The sequence below is a fragment of the Aspergillus saccharolyticus genome, assembly GCF_003184585.1.
Source record: "Aspergillus saccharolyticus JOP 1030-1 unplaced genomic scaffold BP01scaffold_8, whole genome shotgun sequence".
Classification (NCBI taxonomy): domain Eukaryota; kingdom Fungi; phylum Ascomycota; class Eurotiomycetes; order Eurotiales; family Aspergillaceae; genus Aspergillus; species Aspergillus saccharolyticus.
Window position 1 is genome coordinate 449384 of NW_020290618.1, and position 21646 is coordinate 471029.

The following is a 21646-nucleotide window of genomic DNA, read 5'->3' on the forward strand; positions in this document are numbered from 1 at the left end:
TTTTGATCTTCTTCCCAGTACGACAGCACTCGCCAAATCGCCCAACTCGCGAACTCATCGGACCGTCACAATGGCCTCCACTGCTACGTGAGACTCCCTTTTTGATTTTCTCCCAGGCGCCATTCGCTATGAGCCTGTGAGGATTTCAGCTACGGACGTCCACATTTCTCTCGCTGGAGATGCTGCGAGAAACCTGAAAAATGGTTTTTTTCGCTGGGCACCAGCTCGATCTTTCCCGCGCCGACCACCCGTCATATTTCCGCCTCACCTTGGACTCAGAAATGAACTCATTGGGAGTGTGTGGGATACATGATGGAGGTCTTGTGGGGTATTGGGGCTGAAAGCAGCTCTTTGCCTTCTCCTCGAAAAACATTGTTGTGAGCTGTCGTCATTTACAAGATTCTTACTGGCCCCAGTGGCCTGTGGGATGTAGGACGTGATGCTACAACGAACCTTCCTGAGCGTTAGCTTAGGGTCTTGTCGGATGAGGGAAAAGTTTTTTCAACTTGGCCTGCTGTGGGACCATGGATGCGAACCGCATTGCTGAGAATGCATGCGCAGTAGTATCCTTCCCTCAAGGAAATTGGAATTACTCTTCACCGATTAAAGCTATGTCGTCGAGTGCTTTCATCTATTGCCTTCAGTACGAGAATGTGGCGTTGTAGCTGCAGTTCTTACACTCGGCGAAAGTCTACTTGCTTCAACGGACAGACGATTCTGACTCTTCCGCAGCACTGTCCCTACCCAGGACCAGGTCCTCGTTCCCGAGACCCTCCTCAAGAAGCGCAAGAGCCAGGAGCAGGCTCGCGCTGTTGCCCGTGAGGAGGCCCAGAAGAAGAAGGAGGTTAGTTTTTTCGATTTTTCTGTTTCTGTTTTATGCATCTACGGTGATGACAACCTACCTACCACGCGATTAGACTACGGTCGATGCTATCGCTTTTGTTAACCATCTTTCGGGGCTGATATTGATGCTCTCATCTCATCAAATCTTGTTGCTTGAGTCTTGGAGTGAACTCGCTCGCTAACTGATTCATTCCAGGCCAACAAGGAGAAGCGTGCCGTCATCTTCAAGCGCGCTGAGTCCTACGTCAAGGAGTACCGCGATGCTGAGCGCGAGAAGATCCGCCTGGCCCGCGTTGCCCGCCAGGAGGGTAACTTCTACGTTCCCGAGGAGCCCAAGCTTGTCTTCGTTATCCGTATCAAGGGGTATGTCTTCTAATCATCGTGTCATGCTCGCATATGATGCTAACAGCCCGCAGTATCAACAAGATCGCTCCCCAGCCCCGCAAGATCCTTCAGCTCCTCCGTCTGCTCCAGATCAACAACGGTACCTTCGTCCGTCTCACCAAGGCTACCCAGGAGATGTTGACCATCATCAACCCCTACATCGCCTACGGTTACCCCAACCTCAAGTCCGTCCGTGAGCTTGTCTACAAGCGCGGTTACGGTAAGGTCAACAAGGAGCGCATTCCCCTCACCGACAACCAGATCATCGAGGAGCACCTCGGCAAGTACGGCATCGTCTGTATGGAGGATCTGATCCACGAGATCTACACCGTTGGCCCCAACTTCAAGCAGGCCAACAACTTCCTCTGGCCCTTCAAGCTCTCCAACCCCACTGGTGGCTTCCACACCCGCAAGTTCAAGCACTTCATCGAGGGTGGTGACTACGGTAACCGTGAGGAGAACATCAACGCTCTCATCCGCCAGATGAACTAAGATGTTTCACCCCTTTCGCTGTTCGTACTGGGTTGGGTTCCGTTCGAAAAATCTCTATTGTAGTCTCCGGGCTTGATTAGGGCATAAAATTCAAAAGTTCAGGCAACCCAGTATTTTTTTCGGCATATAATCTTCATCGTCTGCTCTGGTAGCTTGTAGTTCGTAGCTTTCGTGGTCCTGTGGGTTTCTTCCTTCAGCTCTGGCTCTTGTGAATTCTGCGTTGGTGATCTTGTAGACCGAATGCATGTCTGGGTGTTCTCATCCTGCTTGCCGGTGGCATTGGCAAGGCTTGACAGTCATATACTGGTGGTCTGTTCCGATCATATTCTTCACTCTGCTTTCAAGGCCCTCTCGAATAGTCTCATCACTTGTTCCTTGGATATTAGTCAATCTCGTAGAGCTATGCTTCTCGAGCTCTATTGTTCACCATGATTTTTCTACTGATTAGGTTATCCTTTGTTGTACTGCAGGTCTTGTTCAGTCCTCCAACAGATAGCAGTCTAGGTGCTGGTTCTTCCGACTGATAGAAACGTATCCTTCTAACGGAGCTGTCCATGTACAATACCCTCGGAGCCCGAGACCCGCGTTGTACGAGTGTGTTCTGGCCTATGTATTTCGTCACCTTGCGGCTTCAGTGAGAGATAGAGTTGGCCACAAGTCGTTTCTGATGGCAGTGTATTAGTACCACCCTTTTTGTGATTCTGCGGTAATAGTTATGTGCATCTCCTTCCGGGACGTTTTTGATATATTGTAGACCGATGAGCGGCCATCTGGTGATTTCTTTCGAGCAAAGTACAAGTACCCCACACCTAGCCTTATCAAGACGTCTTTTATACTGAGTAGAGGCAATTAGCTTTTCTGTATCTAACATCAGCGAAATATGCACCTGACACCTACCCCCAAAAACAGCCACGTGCAGACTGATTCTATACATGAAGCCATCACATGGTCCGAGCTGAGTCATCACTCTCTGTTCTCAAAAGAGGTAAGGCCATGTCTACCCGATCGGGAATAGCCTCATCGGGGAGCGATGGAGTCGGAAAAATGGCCGGTGGATGGATGTGGGAAGCAGGAGAGTCGATCATCTCCCTCGGTTTCTATTGCACTCCCTCCGTCACAAAGAAACCATTATCGACAGTTTGTGCATATACTTCAGTATTCCAAATTCGAGTCATTATCGCGTTTACAGAGTTGAGAAAGGCCCGATTATCTCATCGACGGAGTGTCCGGCATGTGAAGGAAGCATCATCTGCCACCCCCAGATCAACCTCCGAGCTCCACCATCCAAAATACCGAGGTTCCCTTCCCAGCTCTTGCCGAACACTGCGACCGTCTCCAGTTCCAAAACACCGCATATTCCTCATCTATAATTCCTCCCCCGGTTCTCTCCCCCTCTTAATCTTCTTCTTAAGCCCCAACCCCCGACATTTCTCTCATTGATTAATCTTCCACCTCATCTTGACCCCGCAAAAACCCAACTGACCCCCTCTCCCTCTTCTCTTCCTCCCCCATCTATACACACACTCTCTCTCTCTCTTACACACACAATGTCTGCGGAGCTGCGCTTCGATAACCAGACCGTGGTTATCACTGGAGCTGGTGGTGGCTTGGGCAAGGCATATGCTTTGTTCTTCGCTTCTAGAGGTGCCAACGTCGTCGTCAACGACCTGGGCGTTTCTCACTCTGGCGAGGGCAAGTCCTCTAAGGTGGGTGATACAACGTCACATGCTTCTCGTCCTTACATAAGTATGCTAACATGCAAAATGCAAGTAGGCCGCCGACGTGGTCGTCGAAGAGATCCGAGCTGCTGGCGGCAAGGCTGTAGCGAACTACGACAGCGTCGAGAATGGCGACGCCATCATCGAGACTGCCATCAAGAACTTTGGCCGCATCGATGTTCTCCTCAACAATGCCGGTATCCTCCGTGACGTCAGCTTCAAGAACATGAAGGATCAGGATTGGGATCTCATCAACGCAGTTCATACGTATGGTGCATACAAGGTAGGGTTCGACGTGTTTGTCAGGGCGAGAGTTGTCGGAGGGTCAACCGGCTAAATTTCCCTCTCAACAGTGCGCCAAAGCCGCATGGCCTCATTTCCGCAAACAAAAGTACGGCCGCATAATTAACACCGCTTCCTCTGCCGGTCTGTTCGGTAGTTTCGGACAGGCGAACTACTCCGGTTGGTTTTCAGTCTAATACCTTGCATTTCAGTCGAGCTAATGAGGTTACCAGCTGCCAAGCTTGGCCAGGTGGGGTTCACTGAAACTTTGGCTAAGGAAGGTGCCAAGTACAACATCATCGCCAATGTCATCGCTCCTATCGGTAAGCTGCAAGGGTTGCTGTTGGCTGACACCTTCCGCTGATGTTTAGAATAGCTGCGAGCCGGATGACGGCCACTGTCATGCCTCCTGATGTCCTGGAAAACCTCAAGCCTGACTGGGTTGTGCCATTGGTGGCTGCTCTGGTTCACTCTTCCAACACGACTGAGACGGGTGGCATTTACGAGGTCGGTGGTGGTCACGCTGCTAAGCTGCGCTGGGAGCGTGCCAAGGGTGCGCTTTTGAAGACTGACGCTTCTTTAACTCCGGGAGCTATTGCCAGAAAGTGGAACGATGTCAACGACTTCTCGCAGCCTAGCTATCCCACCGGCCCCGCCGATTTCATGTCTCTGTTGGAGGATGGTTTGAAGTTGCCCAGTGCCGAGTCGGGACAGGAGCCTGAACTCAAGGGCAAGGTTGCACTTGTTACTGGTGGTGGAAATGGGTATGTCAATTTGGTGCTCAAGCTTTGGGATCGATTACTAACATGAAGCAGTTTGGGACGCGCATACTGCTTGCTCTTTGCCAAGTACGGCGCCGCTGTCGTTGTCAACGATCTGGTTGACCCCGAGCCCGTCGTTCAAGAAATCAAGAAGATGGGTGGGAAGGCGGTTGGAAACAAGGCCTCGTGCGAGGATGGTGAGAACGTTGTCAAGTCGGCCATTGACGCCTTCGGCCGCATTGATATTCTAGTCAACAACGCCGGTATTCTGCGCGACAAGGCTTTTACCAACATGACCGATGACCTGTGGAACCCCGTCATCAATGTTCATCTGCGTGGTACCTACAAGGTGACCAAGGCTGCTTGGCCCTACATGTTGAAGCAGAAGTATGGTCGTATTGTCAACACCGCCAGTACCAGCGGTATCTACGGAAACTTTGGTCAGGCCAACTATGCTGCGGCGGTAAGATGATCTTTTCTGATGCATACTTGAATATTTGTTGACAGTCGGTAGAAACTTGGTATCCTCGGTTTCTCCCGCACCCTCGCTCTTGAGGGCGCCAAGTACAACATCAAGGTCAACACTATCGCTCCCAACGCCGGAACCAACATGACCCGCACTATCATGCCTGAGGAGATGGTCCAGGCATTCAAGCCCGACTATGTTGCGCCCCTGGTGGTGCTGCTCTCTTCTGATATCATGCCCGAGCCCAGCACCAAGGGCTTGTACGAGTGCGGCAGTGGTTGGTTCTCCCGCACTCGTTGGCAGCGTGCCGGTGGCCATGGCTTCCCAGTGGATGTCAAGCTCACCCCCGAGGAAGTAGTCAAGCACTGGAAGCAGATCACCAACTTCGAGGATGGCCGTGCGGACCACCCCGAAGATGGCCAGGCCGGTGCTGAAAAGATCATGGCCAACATGTCCAACCGTAGCGGCAAGGACACTGAAAGTGGAAACAACAAGATACTGCAGTCGATCGAGAAGGCCAAGCAGGCCACGACGGATGGTACCCCCTTCGACTTCGTTGACCGTGACATTATTCTCTACAACTTGAGTGTTGGTGCCAAGCGCACCGACTTGCCCCTGGTTTACGAAAACAACGAACACTTCCAGGCGCTGCCCACCTTCGCTGTGATTCCCTGGTTCAATACCGCCAACCCCTGGAACATGGATGATATTGTCGCCAACTTCTCGCCGATGATGCTGTTGCACGGCGAGCAGTACATGGAAGTCCGCAAGTTCCCCATTCCTACCGAGGCTAAGACCTTGACTTATCCCAAGCTCATCGACGTGGTGGACAAGGGCAACGCCGCCCTGGTTGTCTCTGGGTACACGACCAAGGATGCCAAGACCGGCGAGGACCTCTTCTACAACGAGTCGACTGTTTTCATCCGCGGCAGTGGTGGCTTCGGCGGGTCTCCCAAGCCCACTGCTCCTCGCCCTAAGGCTGCTACCGCCGCCTACAAACCTCCTCAGCGCAAGCCCGACGTTGTTGTTGAGGAGAAGACTTCCGAGGATCAGGCCGCCCTGTACCGTCTGAACGGTGACCGCAACCCTCTTCACATTGACCCCGAGTTCAGCAAGGTGGGTGGCTTCAAGACTCCAATCCTGCACGGCCTGTGCTCGCTTGGTGTTTCCGGCAAGCACGTTTTCAGCACATTCGGTCCTTTCAAAAATCTCAAGGTTCGCTTCTCAGGGGTGGTATTGCCCGGCCAGACCTTGAAGACGGAGATGTGGAAGGAGGGCAACACCGTACTTTTCCAGACGACCGTGGTAGAGACCGGCAAGCCGGCCATCACGGGGGCTGGTGCCGAGTTGTTGGAGGGTGCTAAGGCTAAATTGTAAAAGTAGGATAGTCACGCTTTCTTCAGACTGTGTATATAAAGGATAATGATTTGGTTTCGGCTTTCATTGATTGTACTGGAGGTAATCGTATCTGGAGGAGTCGGTCACAAGGTGGATGATACCCGCCACTACTCAGATTCATGGATGAGCTTGACATCGAGATTGCAAGTCTTCATTCGTGGTGAATTATTCTGAACAGGACCTTGTAAGTCGCAGCGCTGTGCGTTAGCAGCGGGGTTCTCCTGGGTGTTGTGGGGGCAGCGGACAAACGGTTATTGAGGCCGCCTTTGAGATCCGATGATTCTGCCTAGTTATTTGGTCATTCATTGTCAGCTCACTCTCTCCCCTTCTGGTCAACCCACTCACTCTTCACACCACCGTCCTATCCAGGGGTGCTGGAAATTACACACTCTATCCTTCTTTGACTATCATGTAGCATTTAGACTGTTCCATCGTTTGATGCGAAAATGGTGTCGTTCTTTGTACCCAGCTTTAGATCCACCACGACTTCCCCGCCGCTCCGTCCTGGCGACGTCAACACCAACAATGCTTCTTCCTCTACCATCATAGGTGAACGAGCCCTGCGCAGCAATCCTTTCGGAATCACCTCCCGTACTCGCACGAGCGCTGCCTTGAAACCCGCATCCGATGATTGGAAACGTGAACAAGAAGAGCTCAACCTTGCCCTGCAAACCTTGGCCCGCATATTTCCGGACATCCGCGTCGAAGTCTTCCGCGAACTCCTCGTCCGATTCGATGGAACGAGTCGGCTGCATGTCTGCGTGGAGCAACTTTTGAGACATAAGGAAGAATGGGTAGCGGGACGATGGAACGTGGCCGGTGAAACGGACAACAATGCTGACGGGGGTACTCTTGCTACGGCGACAGCGACAGCGACAGCCAGCGGAATTGACCCCTTCGTCATTCCCCCCCACGAGCTCTTTCGGTCGCCCAAATATAAAGCTGCCGTGAAGGCCGTCCTGGCCAAGGAGTTCAGCGCGTTGAGCAAGAGTACGGTGGAGGCGGTGCTGGCGGAGGTGAATTTCTGCTACCTTCGGGCCCGTCCGACCCTGCAGGATCTCTCGCGGAAAACTTGGCGCGCGACCTTCAACAGCTTTTTGCCTTCGTTCAAGCGCAATAGAGATAAAAATGAACATCCATTGATTGTCTGGCAGCGGCATGCCGCGGCCGATAGTGGGGAAGCGGTTCCGCGGCTGAAGGAGACCGGGTGCGAGGAGCTGGATCGGGAACTCCACGAGGCGCTGCTGGCCCCGCTACTCCGGACGCGGAGGGAGGAGCAGGAACGCAAGGACTGGGCCTTGGCGGAGACGTTAAACGAAGACGAAGCTAAGGCGGCGGAAGCGCTCTACGAATGCCAGTGCTGCTTCGCGGACGTGACTTTCGAGCAGATCGCAACATGCTCGGACCATATGCATGTCATCTGTTACGGTTGTATCCGTCGCACCATTCACGAAGCGTTATTCGGACAAGGTTGGAATAAGTCGGTCGACGTGGGTCGGATGACCTTGAAATGCATTGCGCCCTTTGACCTGGATGGTTGCCTGGGGGTGCTGAGCGCGGCGGTCGTGAAGCAGGCGATCCAGCTGGACAAATCCGGCGAGGAGACGTATGCCAAATTTCAGGCGCGTGTCGCGTCTGATGCCCTGCTCAAGTCGCAGCTAAAGCTCATTCATTGTCCCTTTTGCTCCTATGCCGAGGTCGACCCGATCCACCACCCTTCGTCGACGCTCGTCTGGCGCTTCCGGGGCGGAGGCCTCATCTCCACCATCGTCATCACGGTCTTTATCCTCGACTTGATACCTCTGCTGCTCATGCCTATTGCCATTATGTACCTGCTCAACCCGACGGCCATCCGCACGACGTTCCGCAACGCCCTGATCAACATCAATCTCCGCACTCGCCCGAAACGCTTCACCTGCGCCAACTCCGCCTGCAGGCGCGTTAGCTGCATCAGCTGCCAGAAACCGTGGAGGGACCCGCACGTTTGCCACGAGCCGCTCCTCCTGGACCTGCGGGCCACCGTCGAGGCCGCCCGCACCGCGGCGGTTAAACGCACATGTCCCCGCTGTGGGCTGTCGTTCGTCAAATCCACGGGCTGCAACAAACTTACCTGCGTCTGTGGCTACTCGATGTGTTATCTGTGTCGAAAAGCATTGGGTTCGACGTGGGGCCAAGATGGGGCGCATGGCGGTCGTGGCGTTGGTGGTGGCGGCCGCGGCCGCCGTCGAGCGGCCGCCGTGCGTCGCCGCAACAATGCGGAGAATATTCCTTTGCAGGCAGGCCGTGCCCAGGACCACGATGTCGAGAACGAAGACGAAGAAGCCGACGCAGAGGAGGAAGAGCTGGAAGGCTACACCCATTTCTGCTCACATTTCCGCATCAACCCGGGCGCCCGATGCACGGAATGCACCAAGTGCGAGCTCTACCAGGACGAAGACGAGGAGGCGGTCGCCCGACGCGCGGGCGAGAAGGCCGAACGCGAATGGCATGCCCGGCACCGGGGCACAGCGACTGGCGCCGCGGTGGGCGGGTTACGGGTGAACCGGGATTTCTCCACTGCTCGCTCCGGGATGCGGTCGAACGAGATCGGGGCCGGGCCGAAGTGGAATTGGACGTACCTGGTGGATGAGGTCTGGCGGGAGGGCAGATGGAAACTCGAGGGCCAGGCGTTTGTGGATTGGGTGGTGGATCGAGTGGTCGTCGTGGAGGAGGTTTGAAGTTCTGGGCGTTGGCCGGTTAGTGATGATGTTTCTTTTCTCCTTTTTTTTTTCTTTTTCATGATGTGACGAATCTTATGACTCTCTTCCCTCTGATTACTTTTCGGGGCGGTTACCTGGTAATAAATCCAGTTTGGTTATCTTTTCTTTCTCATTCTTGAAACTCGAAATGGGTCGCGCGCTCTCGAAGAACATCATATTGGGCTTCTGCGTGGTTTTCACCGCTACCTGATATACGAATCGGTGCATTCTAGGTCGACACATTCTCTCCTGTATGAGTATTACATTCGGTGCATGCTTAGCAACTTGCATTCTAATCCTCTTTGACTGCTGGTTCTTTCCCTATCCTAGTGATCTATAATAGAAAACAGAAGTTGTAGGTGTTATGGTATACTAGTTGTTTGTAGCCTGATATCTATTCAGCCACTATCAATTATCAAGCATCTTGATCCACGATATTGTGTCCTTGAGAGATCAGGCCAAGCTGAGGCAGAGTCAATTGGCGCGAGCAACTGTCTGGACATTTGCTCTTATAGTAATCTGTCCCTCGCTTCCCTTTCCTCTCCTTGTTAGAATAATGCTATGGGCCATCTTTGCTATACACCCATCTTGGGGTGACCTTGCATTAGTGTAAGTTCATATCTTTCTTGAGTCGTACCAAGCTATTTCAAATGTCTACTAGGTATCTCGCACAGGCCCTCCAGGACGGAAGCTCTACAAGCTACTCAAGTCACCTATTTCTAAGAATCTTTGGGGTGGTAGCGAGCTAGCAGGCGAAGGACTGATAAGCCAAGGGTTTGAGGTGATTGAAGGTATTCTAGCCAAAGCGATAGACGGGGTATATCTGGGACTCTTAGTAATACAGGTCAGATCCTGAAATCCGCAGACGCATTTCAATTTACCTAGTAGCTAAGATTTCACCAAGCCAAACACAATTCCCCCTGTGGGGGGAAGCCGGCGAGAGACGATATGCTATCGATACCTTCAAGTAGAGTGGTCTGGATCCTGGATATCCCCCCTCCTGAATAGCCCCTCCGTCCTCCAGGTAGGTCAGCTTTCCCCTCTCTGAGAATGATGCCAGACTCAGCCCATGAAGGGCCTGTTTATCCAGTAGCCCGCCAGCAGAACCATATGAGGGATTGCCTGGCTTCCGTAGGATAAATTTGGTACTACTCGTCCTCTGTGGCTGCCGCTTGGTCAACCATTGATGTTGATGGCAGAATATTTATTGCATCAATGAATGAAAGAAAAATTTATGCCGGGTTAGAGTTCTGGCAAGGATTGTGTCTATCAGGACAGATACTCTGTGCTTTCTGGTTGGCACCCACCTCGAAGACTCACCACCGGACGGGACGTCCTTTTTTTTCAAGTCTGAGTGCCGTCCGGATCTCTAAACCTATTAAGGCTATGGGAGTATCTCCCTAGGCGAAGGCAGCTTTGTGCTCATGGAGCCACTCAAAGACCTTATCGATGACCTTTTTGATTCTTGCGGGAGCATTGACATACTACTCTTGGCTCGGGGACTCGGTTTTCTCATCCGTCCTCGAAAGGCATCCCCTTCCAGTCCCTCTCGTTGATTTTGCCCTTCGATTTACACAGAAGTAGTGCATTATCCACTTCCTCAGTACTTTGCATGGGCCCCCCGCCGCGCCGCGATGCAAGCAAGGCAGTGAGTATGCCTTGAATCCATATTCTGTGGCATCGTTCAGACCCAGTCAGCTTCATATAAATGCCCCCGATTCTCAATCAAGTTCAAATCGGGTGACTGAGCACCACAGCCCAGTCCATCATTCTGATTCTAGGGCCGACACCGCGCCGTCACTGTACACACTCATCTACCTCTTTGACCTCATCCTTGGTCTTTCAAAATCATCCCGGATCTTACTACTGTGCAGCAGCTGTAGCAGCCAGCCACTCAGTACATACACGTGAATTCTACGCAGACTTTTTCCCACGAACGGAAAACCCCTGTGTAAGCTCCTGCGCCCAGCTGCAGCGCTAACTAGCGAGCCTTGGAGACATCATGCGAAGGATCAAGGTCAGATCAACTCTATTGAAAGAAGTTTTGGGACCAAGTATAGTGCCATATATACAAGACGCGAAACGAGACCAAAGTCCACGCAGATCGACTCTGCCTTCCTGTCGACCCCGAAATGCTGAAGACAAGATACGGAATGAACACTGCCTGTCTAATCTATCTCGACTGGCCAAAAGATGACAGGGAAACAACACACCGCTCAATGTAAGTATTTGCGGGATAGAACGCCAAACGCCTGTATCTGGAACTGAATGTGCATTCCAGCTGAATCGTTCATCAAAGGAGTACGTATGCCAGTCGCATGGAGTGGAGTGGAGTCGAGTGGGGGTGTATGATGTATGTAGGTCGGAGTTGAATGTGTATGTGTATGTGGTGTATCTGTGGTGTATCTTGTGAAATGTGGTGTGAGATACTGGTATATGTCGTGTAGTGTTGATAAGTGTGTGAACCGCGCAAGTCTATCGCAAGCAAAGCAGCCGTTTCCTTTCCCCCCACAAAGCATGATGTACCAAACGAAGGCTGGCATTGCCCTCAACTCATGTCATGCTCAACCAAGCAAAGAGGTTTGAATTAGTACTCTTCCTTGCCCCTCTCCCCCTCACCTTTCTCTCAGAGAAACATCCTCTGTGTGAAGACAACCCTCACCCTTCTAACCCCCCCATCAACCACGCCCTCATCCTCACATTCACAACACCCCCTACGCCATAAGCCGGCACAATCTTCCCCATCCGCGCAAAACAGCTCGGCACGTAATCCCGGCGGATCCGCGCCGCCCGCTCGCGCCACCCCAGACCTCCCGGTGGCTGCCGGTTATACAGATCCAATCCCAGCAGATGCAGCGGGGTACTCGCGAACTGCATCAGCGCCGGACACGAGAACTGCGCCAGCGCCGCCTTCATGCCGGGCGTGGCGGCGATGCTGTCCGGGATGGTCGGGGCCAGCAGGGCGGGGATGTTGAAGGAGGCGAAGATGGTGATGCTGTCGCGGAGGCAGAAGAGGGCGTACGAAATGCGGGGGACGGTCGCGGTGGCTGTGCCGGAGGGGTGGCAGGACACGGTTGGTGCTGCGGGGGTTTGCATTCGGGGTGGAGATGTGGAAGGGGTCGTAGTAGTGGCTGTGGTTACACCGGGTTTCGAGGCCCCAAATATCCTCGCGAACCGCGCATCCTTGTATACGCAAATGCCCATGTTCACCACCGTCGTCGACAGGAACTTGGCCGTCCCCGGGAACACCGTCGAGAACGGCTTGTCGCGCATCGTCGACATGACGGTGTCAATGGTGTTGGCCGTCAGGTATGTCGAGGTGTACAGCGTGTAGATGAGGAGGAAAGGGGTGCTGAGGAAGAAGGCCCCCGGTTTCGAGGCCATGGAGCGGAAACATGAGGTGATGGTTTGTTGGATGGGGAGGCCTTTGGCCGCTTTCTCGATGATCGCACTGGGAGTCGCCAGACAAATTAGGTCTTTAAGGTACGATCGAATGAGATCACTTGAGTGCAACAAAACAGACGTACCGATCAATCACGGTGATGACTGGACAGGTCAATGCACCCGCCGTAGCGGCGCTGGCAACGTCCACCCCCAGTCGCATCCCTAACCGATCGGTGTTCCATTTCGTCGTCGTCGGTGACATGGAGCGCTCGGTGATGGCCGACATAGGGAGAGACGAGGGCGCTGGTGGTGAAAGTGCACTCCGCGTCATTTTCGCAGACAGTTCAAAGATAGTAGAGGGAGGGCTGGTCGCTAATATAGCGTCATCCGGACGGTGGCTGGAGCTGATAATTGCCAGAAATCCCCAAAAAGAAGACACAATCAGACACCAAAAAAAAAAAAGCCTCACCCAAATTACAGCCTACTGAAACATTGTGTTGGTCAAGATGCAGGAGTGAACAAATGTCAGCCGTAAGAAAGCAAACAGACAGCAAGTACAGGAAAGGCCGGGGCTGACATGCAGCGGACGAGAATCACCCGATCGGCATAAATTGGATACACCTCGGGAAATGTCCTCCGATGCCGGCCGACGCGATAGTATTAATCAATGGATGGCTATTTGAAATGCCGACAATTCTAGCGACTTATCCCTTGTGGTCCACCCCCGATAAAAAAACAAAAAAAAAAAAATTGTTGCTGGATATATCATGTCTTTTCTTCCAGGTTTGGTCTTGTCAACATACAAATCAGATAATATGCTCCAAACGCCCGACACAAATAAGATAAAATGATCGATTGTCTCCCAATTCATTAATAAACCCCTCTCTTGCAGCGTTTTGCGTCCGTCAAGGCCCAACGCACCATTTCCCAGTATCATTATGCATTTGTAGCTCAGTTGGACGTGTTCGCCTGGATCCCATCCAAGCTGACGTTGACGGCGCCAGCTTGCACCAGCTGCAACATATGTATTAGTACGAAGTATTCCCGCATACACAAATGTGAGAAAAGCTTACCGCGCGCTGCAGGTCATCAATGAGATCATCCACATCCTCGATACCCACACACAATCGAATGAGATCCTCCGGCATCGCTCGCTCCTTCCGCGTCTTGGCGTCGATGCTGGCATGGCTCATGCGGCAGGGCATACTGATCAGGCTATTCACGCAGCCGAAACTCACGCTGATCGCCCACAGCTTGGCGCTTTCGACAATCCGTTCGCTAATACCCACATCGCCCGTCTCGAATGAGAGAACCGCCCCCGAACCGCGAGCCATCGAGTGATGAAGCTCGTATTGAGGATGCGACCGTAAACCGGGATAGCGCACCTTGAAGCCATGGGTCTCGAGGTATTCGGCAATGCGCTGTGCATTCGCCTGCTGCTGGTCCATGCGCACCTTCAGAGTCTTGACTCCGCGCAGCAGCAACCACGAGTCGAACGGCGACAAACCGCAGCCGGATGCATTGATGGGAAAATAGAGACGCTCGCCAAGAGCCAAGTCGTTCACGGCGATCACACCAGCCATGAGATCGTGGTGACCCGATAGATACTTTGTACCACTCTCGTAAACAATATCAGCCCCCAGGTCAAGTGGGTTGAGGAGAAGAGGCGACATCATGGTGTTGTCGACGGAGACAAGGCAATTGGGGTTGGCCTCATGGGCAGCCGCAGCGATCTGAGGGATGTCGACAATTTTAATCAGAGGGTTGGTCGGAGTCTCGAGCAAGACCATGGCTGTCTTCGAGCTCAAGACCTCGCGCACTTTCTCCGGGACGGTGGTATCCACATGGTGCACGATAATTCCGCCGTTGGTAGACAGATACTTCAGGAGGCGGTTGGTTCCTCCGTAAAGATCATCGCCGGTAACAACCTCATCGCCAGGACGAAGCAAGCGGGTGATCACATCCAGTGCAGCCATACCGGAAGAGACGACTAAGGCGCGCTGAGCCGACATGATCTTGGCCAGGTGCCGCTCCAGGTGAGTTCGGGTGGGATTTCCGGAGCGAGTGTAATCGTATTCGCCGCCTCCTGCGCCGGAGGTTTGCTTGAAAGTGGCACTCTAGAATTCCAGAATTAGCTTCTCTTCTTGTCTCAACTGTCTACCCTCAATGTCACCTAAAGATTCCGGGCAGTGCTGCGAGACTAGGACTGGCGAATTGATACCTGGTAAATTGGAACACTGCTGGCGTTGTATTGATCATTGCTGTCCGTATAGACCAGCTCGGTGGCGATGTTGTATCGTCTGCCACCATGGGGGCTAGAAGGAGCAGGAGAAGGGGGCAGATTGTGTCCCTCAAGGTCAACGCTAGGGTACGCCTTCTTAGCAGCGCTGGAATCAGCACCGGATCCTGAGGCCGACATCGCTGCGGGGACGGAAGGATTGGCGGGAGCAGAACTAGGAGGGAGGAAGAATTGAGATGTGAGACAGGTGGTATACAGCGCAAGAAGATCAATCAATTTAAAATCTTAGGATTGGCAGCAATGGGCAAGCAAAGAAAAGAAAAAAGAAAAGCTGGCCAAAAATAGCAGAAGAAAGAATGTTTGGGAGTCGAGGAGATGAAGAAAGACGGAGGGAACAAAATATGGTCTTCCCCAGAAGAGTCACATCCACTAGCCGCCGTCTGGCTGGACGCGAGTCCGAGTCGGTGGATGCAAAGAGACCCGGACCACACTCTCCTATCATTGGCTGAGCCGCCATGGTCGCGATGTCGTCATTTACTAAGCCCATTGAGGGAAAGTCACATCACCTGATCCATAACAAAACAATTGAGCAGTATGAGTCAGCCATATTGTAGGCAAGAATGCAAATCCTTTCGCCAGTGTGTCATTTCCTTCCATATGTGTGAGGTATCATGGATATATATATATATACAGAAAGATCATCAGGTCATACGCCCCTCCCATCATACTCCTTAATGCCTCTTGCTTGGAACGACTTTGATCACCCAAAACTGACTTCAACATGACGTCCACCATATCCATGCAGAAAACCGGGACTGAATCCCAATAAAGCTAAACACGTAAGGACTACCCTCGTCCTCAGATAAATTCCTAGCCATGTGCGGCACAAATAATTCCAGTTGGTACGGGCTGAACTAGACCTTAATAGCCTTCCTCAGGTGGCCGTCTCACCAAAACTGCCGTTGATGCCGAAGAATTGGAACCTGGAGATTCTCATTAGTAAAGCACATTCAGTGACACCCTTTGAGGACTTGAACGTAAAGCTTACCAGTCTTCTACATTGAGAGTGGTCGGCGCTGTTGGGCCACTGCGGGAGCTCGTACTCCAGTTGTCATCCTGACTGCCTGCATCCATGGGACGCAAGGTCGCCTCTAGATTCTGCATCGGCCATGTCTGTTGGTTTTCCAAACCATACATGGGTTGCGCATGCTGACCCTGCAGGGCGACGCCTGGAGGTAGATTCGACAGAAGCTCCGGGCTTCCATGTGACGCTGAAATACTGCTCCGTCCTGGCATGTGCTGCGGCATCATACCAGGTACCTGAGAGTGTATTTGCAACTGCGGGTCTACCGTAGCAGGCTGTGGAGATGTCAGCTCTGGGAAAAACGCCGTGCCGTCAGGGAACAGTTGGTCGGGCTGAAAGTTCTCCCACAAAGAAGGCGAAAGGTTGGGTGTCGTCCGTGTAACAAGGAAGAGGTCGGGTGGTGTGGCAGGTAGGGAAAATTGGTTGAATGGTGTGGTCGGACGCGTTGTCGCCCGCGAGTTGCCGGGCCCTCCATGCCCGGGAGGTGAACCTTGCGGCACGTTCAGACCGGGCTGTAAATCCCGAGACGGTGTGACCGCTGGAGTCTGAGGCCGAGATCGCTCGTAAGATACTGGAGGTGTCGGTCCGCCATTAGGCAATCCGAGGTCCATATCGTCGAACTTGCGCTTCGGCGGATCCGGCCTTCTGACGTGGGCCTGCTGCACTGTATCCGGTCGCACACGCTGATGCCTCTTGCCTGCAGCTTTCTGCAGGCGTTCCTCCAGAACCTTGTTTCCGAGAATGGATTCGAACAGCGTGTGGACCATCTTGGCTACAAGCCAGACTTTGGACACATCCTTGAGAGCTTGCGTGCAGATGTTGATCCTCTCCTGGCAGGTTGCCACAATTGACGGCACAGATGAACGCATCTGGTAGACGTGCATGATGAGAGCAGAGAACAAGCTGTACACACTGCTTGGGGTCAGTAACAGAACCGTAAGGACCATGCGCCATTTTCTATACTCACATGAAGGCTGGTGTATAGCGGATTTCATGATGAGCTTGCAAGGCTTCAATGATAGACGTGATCATCCCTGCAGCCTGGAAAGCGATAGTCCGAGACGGGTAGGTCATCTCTTCCACGCGATAGCTGCTGGGAGCCGAGGAGGCGGGCGGCATGTGCGCTCTATGCAGCAGGCAAAGCGTCGTACTTGTAACAAATCAGCGCAAGAAAACAGCGAACGCACTGCTTAGAGACTCACTAGTAGTTCGCATGAAGCAAGGCCGCCCAAAAGTGATGTTGCTGTCGTTGCCAACATACTTCCTTGGGACAATTCTGTAGCCAATCTGCCAGTGCCATGTCGGAGTGGGTCAGATCCATTGCATTCATTCGTCTCGACTTCGAGGCCACGGAGTACTGCTGCGAAAGAACCAGTCCCATGATTTCGCACAGCTTGACATATTGGAGAAAGAACTGCACATGTACCGGATCGGGCGGGTACTCTGCGGTAATATCGATCTCGTCTTCAATAAAGTCGTCCTCGGTCAACATCCCGACATCAGAGTCGTCTGTGTTGATACCAATGGGGCGTCCAAGCGCAACTGCCACCGACCGGTCTCGGGTGAAAAGAGTCCACCAAATTCGCTTCCATAGCCTCTTGTCAGGCTTGCTAAGCTGAGACGATTCCACACTGCAATTTGATGAGCATGCTGTTGTTTCGACGAGCAAGGAAACACCCATACCTTCGATGCATGCCCGAGCCCTGTGCCACTACCATTGCCACTCGTGTCCAATAGAAAACGTTTTTCGTCACATCTAAAGCGTGTTAACAGGTTGTTGCATGGGACTAGAGCCAGGAACAACACACCTTCCGGTCCCTCCCAGTACCAGCCTAAGAGGACCAAGGCTTGAACAATCGTTACGCGATCATCTTCATAGTTGGCATCGTATAACGCCTTAGCGCGCTTGTAGAACGTCATGGCAGCTGGGGTTGTTGAGCCGTTGGCATCCATGAGTTGCGGGTTTGTGCAGACCCTTGAACCAGCAAGGAGAATGGCCTGGAGAAGAAGTAAGGAGGGCGGATTCTTTGGGTCGCGGTAGTGCCGCATAAATCGACTGCGATTGACAATGGGGACCACCGGGGCAACCCATTTGAAGTAAGCCTCAACCAGCTCGTCGCACAGGGGTTTTGGCGGCAGCAGAAAAGCACCACGTTGGTGAAGGATATCAAGCTCCAGGCTATCCAGGTCTGTGACTCTCGCGCGTGTGCCTCCCATGTTCGGGGGTAGAGGATAGTGCACGACGTCGGTGGTGCCATGGCGATCTTGAACTAGGAGCGATAAATTCGATGACTCGCCAAGGTAGGCAACTCTTCCAGCTTCCTTGATCGGGGCCCTTGCGAATTTGGGCTTCATGAACTGGGCATAGGCTGAGTCATGGGACGCTTGTTTCGCAGCTTGAGATTCGGTGAGGCTAGTTACCGGCATTCCATCCATCGCCATTTGACTCTCCCGGTATCCAAAGGTGGCATTGCTGCTGCTAGGAGTTACGCTTGCAGGCGGTGCCGTGGTAGTGATGGTGGGCGGTTCTTGTTTAGCCTCGGGTGGCTTCTCATCGCGTTCCTCGCTTCTAGTGAGTAGGAGGAATGATTAGTATGTGAGTGATTTGAAAACCTCGAAATAAGGCAAGAGCTTACCCTTCAGAGTCCTTCGACTTGGATTGGTTCTTCTTGCGTTTCGGGGTCGGAATTTTGCATTCGATGGAGAATGCCACACAGTTGGTGCATGGAACACCTAGGCTGGCAGCATCGCAACGAACCTGGGAGGTTGATCGAGCTGTCAGTGATACAGTCCCGTCGTGGACCCTACGAGCGCAGCAGGGACGCGAGAGCGACCGGTGCGGGAGATTCTCCTGGAACATCTTCTGCGGTCAGGGAGTACTCACTTTGCGAGCATGACATGTCTTAACAATGCAAAGCAAGTCAATTAGTCAGTATAAACATTATCTTCTGATACAGGATGATGGTTGTGATGCCATCGTACGACCAGCAGCATCGATCGCATGCATTATTGCGAGGCGGGCGGGCGGGAGAACGAGACGAGCGAAGCAGCTGGGTTGAGCCGAGGTGCCGAGGCACTCCAGCACAACGCGACCTCGCAGGAACAAAAAGACGTACCTCACAAGCACGCGACGCACGTTGTCTGTTTCGCAAAGCGATTAGATAAAGAAGATTAGCTTCTATAACTAAGTTCCCCAGTCTAGATCCGAGTCTCTGCGCTCGCCCTAGTCGTTTAAATAATCCCCGATTCCAGGGGGTTGCATTTGCGCCTGAGCTCCTGCTGGAGGTCTTACAACCCCGCGAGCGCAAAAATCCGCGACAGGTACCAAAGCACAAGGGGATGGCAAAGGCACTCACCTTCGAAAACTCATGTGTCCGCCGGGTGCAGTGCGCACCGTAATCCCAGAGGTTCCCGTCGAGCCCGCAGTACTCGGGGCTGGGCTGGTTCTGGTGGCTGTTATTTCGGTGTGATTCTCTGTGTTCATGGCCACAGGGTATCCATCCAGACAGAGACTAAAGCGAGGAAGGGGAACCTAGGCACGACGGAAGGGGGGAAGTGTTAAGAAAGAGAAAAAAAACAAGAAAGGACACGGAGAAACGATCGAGAACGGAGATAGGACGTGAAATGAAAAGGAAATTGAAAGAAGAGATGCAAACAAGATGCGCGGAGTCGGTGACTCTGCCTTTTTTTTTGGCTTTTGCTAACCTTCTTTTTTTCGTCCGTGGGTTGGTTTGATCAGCTACTGGAACTGACCCGAACGGTGTTGGAACTGACCCGGAACGGGGTAGCCTGAGTGTCTTAGTCGGACAAGTGTAACTTGTCCAGGGACGGGGCGGAATAAGACGGTCAACAGGCCAAGCGAACAGCAGAGACGCCACCCGAACGTGGGAGAAAAGGGAATCAGAAGAATAAGAGAACGAAGAAGTAGAACGAAGGGGAATGAGGGGTGCAGGGAAAGTCCCGGAAAAGAAACTCGGAGGGCAGGCAGTGAAGCAAATCGATGATGATGGTGGTGGTGATTGTCCAGGAACCGGAGAAAGACTGAGGTGGGAATAGTTACGACTATAGGAGTGATAATATGAGACGAACTCACTAAAAGCGTCGAATGGACAGAAAATCACCAGAAGATTGCCCTGCAGGTGGCGTTAGGCTGGAAAGAAAGGATGAACCAGACCAGCACCAATTCAAGTAGGATGACCGTTTCGAAGGTACTCCGTAGTAGAAGTGGCAGGGGAAGAAGGGGAGGCAGTGAGTAACTAATAGTTAGTGAGTGGAGAAAACTGCTTAGTACTGTGTATTGCTTTGCTTGCTACTTACTGTAAGTGGTAGGTAATTAGTCCCAGAATTTAGTATCTTTTCTTGACTGGTGCTAACAATATCTAGGGTCCCATTCAGCTCATCGAGAGGGGGAAGGGGAACGAGACCCCAGCTAGAGATGAACCTGTCATCCTGTCTCTAGCTGTCTCTGGCTATGTTCGAATGAAAGGCATTGCACTTTTATTGCTAGTGGTCGGATCATGAGACCATTCGCAAATGATGGGAATGGGACAGGGACATTACATGAGGCCGTGATGGTGTCGTAGATGCTGATTGATAGATTCTAACCTTTTGTCTCAAGCTTTCATAACCTCTCACATTACCCCACACAGCTTGTTCCTTCGCAGAACTGATTATTCCCACCATGAAGCTCAAAGTCAATGATGCTAATGCAGCAGCAGCAAACTGATCAACATCAGCATCGTTTTCATCAGACAAGTTGAACAGTCTGGATGATTCTCCCCACAAAGTGGGCCACCGGTTGACCGAGGCTCCTCTTTCATTACTGTTTGTTATGTCAGCCTTCCACGCATTGCAATTACTCTCCCTTTCACTGGTTAGTGACACAATTCCGACCGAAGGTACCGTATAAGTGCTATCAAAGCTTCACAGTTCCTTTTCCAAGCAAGGCACACAGATCAAAACCCCCTTTCGGAGAAAACTTCAACCTTGACACCACCACGCGCCGTCTTAAGCCGCCCGAATCTTAATTCCCCCGTGCATCTAAACCTAAGTCGGACAAAAGAAAAAGAGACCAAGTACGGAGTACCCACTTTGCTATTTCCAAACTACTACATATGTGTACCAAACTGGGTTGGGGCTTCAACGCCCATCTTTGAGATAGAGAGATCACCCATCCGTCCCACAAACGTGGATTAATTGTGTTTTTGATGAGAATCTGGTTCCGATCTATGCTACCCATTTGACGGTCCGATATATCTCCTTATTTCTCGTTCGAGAAGAATGAGCCTCTGAAAATGATGCATCTCCCATTTTGAGTCCTCCGAGCATAAAATAGCTAAGTAGTTACTAGTTATTCCTCCTTGAAAGTTCTCGATCATTTTAACCCCAGACTCCCTTCAAGTTCCAACACCTCCGCAGGCCACTATGTATAAGTATCGGCGACTCCAGTACCTCCAGGAAGGAACCCCGCCCTTCCCAACAATTCCACTAATACCTTCAAACTCCTCCAGACTATCGCAGCTACTACCCTTTTGGATCTAACTCTTTACACAAACCGAACTGAACATCTATCAACGCCACCAGAAGTGACGAAATATCGTTCCTGACAGGCTGACACCCTCAAAGGCCTGCATCTGCATCCGAAGGATTCTGGTCTAGCGGAGACAGACCGTCTGGGGAGCCCGGGGAAGCCGCCACTACCTTCATTTTCTTAGCTTGCCCACGCAAGTGTCTTACCACTGGCAATCCTCGGTGTCCGCTGTCCAGTCAATCAGTGGACTACCCCAGCGAATGGTATGACGCCAACAGTGATCCCAACCTCCCCGGACTGGGGGCAATGAGGGAGGAGGGAGGGTCG

The 21646-nt window shown here is 52.4% G+C and overlaps 6 protein-coding genes across 6 annotated transcripts; 3 read left to right on the forward strand and 3 right to left on the reverse strand.

Moving 5' to 3' along the window:
• Positions 1-70: 70 nt before the first annotated feature.
• BP01DRAFT_381030 (60S ribosomal protein uL30) lies at positions 71-1719 on the forward strand (the record flags this gene model as incomplete). Its single annotated transcript, XM_025577277.1, has 4 exons — positions 71-87; positions 733-844; positions 1040-1206; positions 1260-1719. 4 exons carry the CDS (start codon positions 71-73, stop codon positions 1717-1719), a joined length of 756 nt encoding a protein of 251 aa, XP_025433171.1.
• Positions 1720-2812: 1093 nt separating this feature from the next.
• mfp (putative peroxisomal multifunctional beta-oxidation protein (MFP)) lies at positions 2813-6389 on the forward strand. The gene is made up of 7 exons (XM_025574571.1): positions 2813-3425; positions 3493-3720; positions 3791-3899; positions 3953-4042; positions 4096-4483; positions 4535-4943; positions 4995-6389. The coding sequence occupies exons 1-7, from the start codon at positions 3267-3269 to the stop codon at positions 6321-6323; spliced, it is 2712 nt and encodes a 903-aa protein (XP_025433172.1). The 5' UTR covers positions 2813-3266; the 3' UTR covers positions 6324-6389.
• A 285-nt stretch (positions 6390-6674) lies between these two features.
• BP01DRAFT_354962 (E3 ubiquitin-protein ligase) lies at positions 6675-9405 on the forward strand. Its single transcript, XM_025574572.1, has one exon. It carries the CDS (start codon positions 6791-6793, stop codon positions 9059-9061), a length of 2271 nt encoding a protein of 756 aa, XP_025433173.1. The 5' UTR covers positions 6675-6790; the 3' UTR covers positions 9062-9405.
• Positions 9406-11263: 1858 nt separating this feature from the next.
• On the reverse strand, positions 11264-12951 carry BP01DRAFT_228388 (uncharacterized protein). The gene is made up of 2 exons (XM_025571190.1): positions 12610-12951; positions 11264-12533 (listed from the first exon to the last, which is right to left on the reverse strand). Exons 1-2 carry the CDS (start codon positions 12795-12797, stop codon positions 11741-11743), a joined length of 981 nt encoding a protein of 326 aa, XP_025433174.1. The 5' UTR covers positions 12798-12951; the 3' UTR covers positions 11264-11740.
• Positions 12952-13064: 113 nt separating this feature from the next.
• On the reverse strand, positions 13065-15338 carry BP01DRAFT_354965 (cystathionine beta-lyase STR3). The gene is made up of 3 exons (XM_025574573.1): positions 14688-15338; positions 13540-14583; positions 13065-13480 (listed from the first exon to the last, which is right to left on the reverse strand). Exons 1-3 carry the CDS (start codon positions 14883-14885, stop codon positions 13418-13420), a joined length of 1305 nt encoding a protein of 434 aa, XP_025433175.1. The 5' UTR covers positions 14886-15338; the 3' UTR covers positions 13065-13417.
• On the reverse strand, positions 15339-19506 carry farA (CeGAL family transcription factor). Its single transcript, XM_025574574.1, has 10 exons — positions 19146-19506; positions 18906-18930; positions 18674-18691; positions 18426-18547; positions 17598-18358; positions 17473-17545; positions 16992-17420; positions 16757-16939; positions 15754-16701; positions 15339-15688 (listed from the first exon to the last, which is right to left on the reverse strand). The coding sequence occupies exons 1-10, from the start codon at positions 19157-19159 to the stop codon at positions 15640-15642; spliced, it is 2622 nt and encodes an 873-aa protein (XP_025433176.1). The 5' UTR covers positions 19160-19506; the 3' UTR covers positions 15339-15639.
• Between the last annotated feature and the right edge of the window lie 2140 nt (positions 19507-21646).

What these genes read in the sequence shown, in the direction of transcription:
- BP01DRAFT_354965 (XM_025574573.1), bottom strand. Translation starts at nt 14,885, where the DNA reads ATGTCGGCCTCAGGATCCGGTGCTGATTCCAGCGCTGCTAAGAAGGCG. An exon ending in GCAGTGTTCCAATTTACCAG is followed by an intron (nt 14,584 to 14,687) that starts GTATCAATTCGC and finishes CTGGAATTCTAG; the next exon opens with AGTGCCACTTTCAAGCAAAC. An exon ending in TTGATGACCTGCAGCGCGCG is followed by an intron (nt 13,481 to 13,539) that starts GTAAGCTTTTCT and finishes CATATGTTGCAG; the next exon opens with CTGGTGCAAGCTGGCGCCGT.
- BP01DRAFT_228388 (XM_025571190.1), bottom strand. Translation starts at nt 12,797, where the DNA reads ATGACGCGGAGTGCACTTTCACCACCAGCGCCCTCGTCTCTCCCTATG. An exon ending in GTCATCACCGTGATTGATCG is followed by an intron (nt 12,534 to 12,609) that starts GTACGTCTGTTT and finishes GGCGACTCCCAG; the next exon opens with TGCGATCATCGAGAAAGCGG.
- BP01DRAFT_354962 (XM_025574572.1), top strand. Translation starts at nt 6,791, where the DNA reads ATGGTGTCGTTCTTTGTACCCAGCTTTAGATCCACCACGACTTCCCCG.
- mfp (XM_025574571.1), top strand. Translation starts at nt 3,267, where the DNA reads ATGTCTGCGGAGCTGCGCTTCGATAACCAGACCGTGGTTATCACTGGA. An exon ending in CGGACAGGCGAACTACTCCG is followed by an intron (nt 3,900 to 3,952) that starts GTTGGTTTTCAG and finishes TGAGGTTACCAG; the next exon opens with CTGCCAAGCTTGGCCAGGTG. An exon ending in AGGCCAACTATGCTGCGGCG is followed by an intron (nt 4,944 to 4,994) that starts GTAAGATGATCT and finishes GACAGTCGGTAG; the next exon opens with AAACTTGGTATCCTCGGTTT.
- farA (XM_025574574.1), bottom strand. An exon ending in AAGTCGAAGGACTCTGAAGG is followed by an intron (nt 18,359 to 18,425) that starts GTAAGCTCTTGC and finishes CCTACTCACTAG; the next exon opens with AAGCGAGGAACGCGATGAGA. An exon ending in ACTCTCAATGTAGAAGACTG is followed by an intron (nt 15,689 to 15,753) that starts GTAAGCTTTACG and finishes GAGAATCTCCAG; the next exon opens with GTTCCAATTCTTCGGCATCA.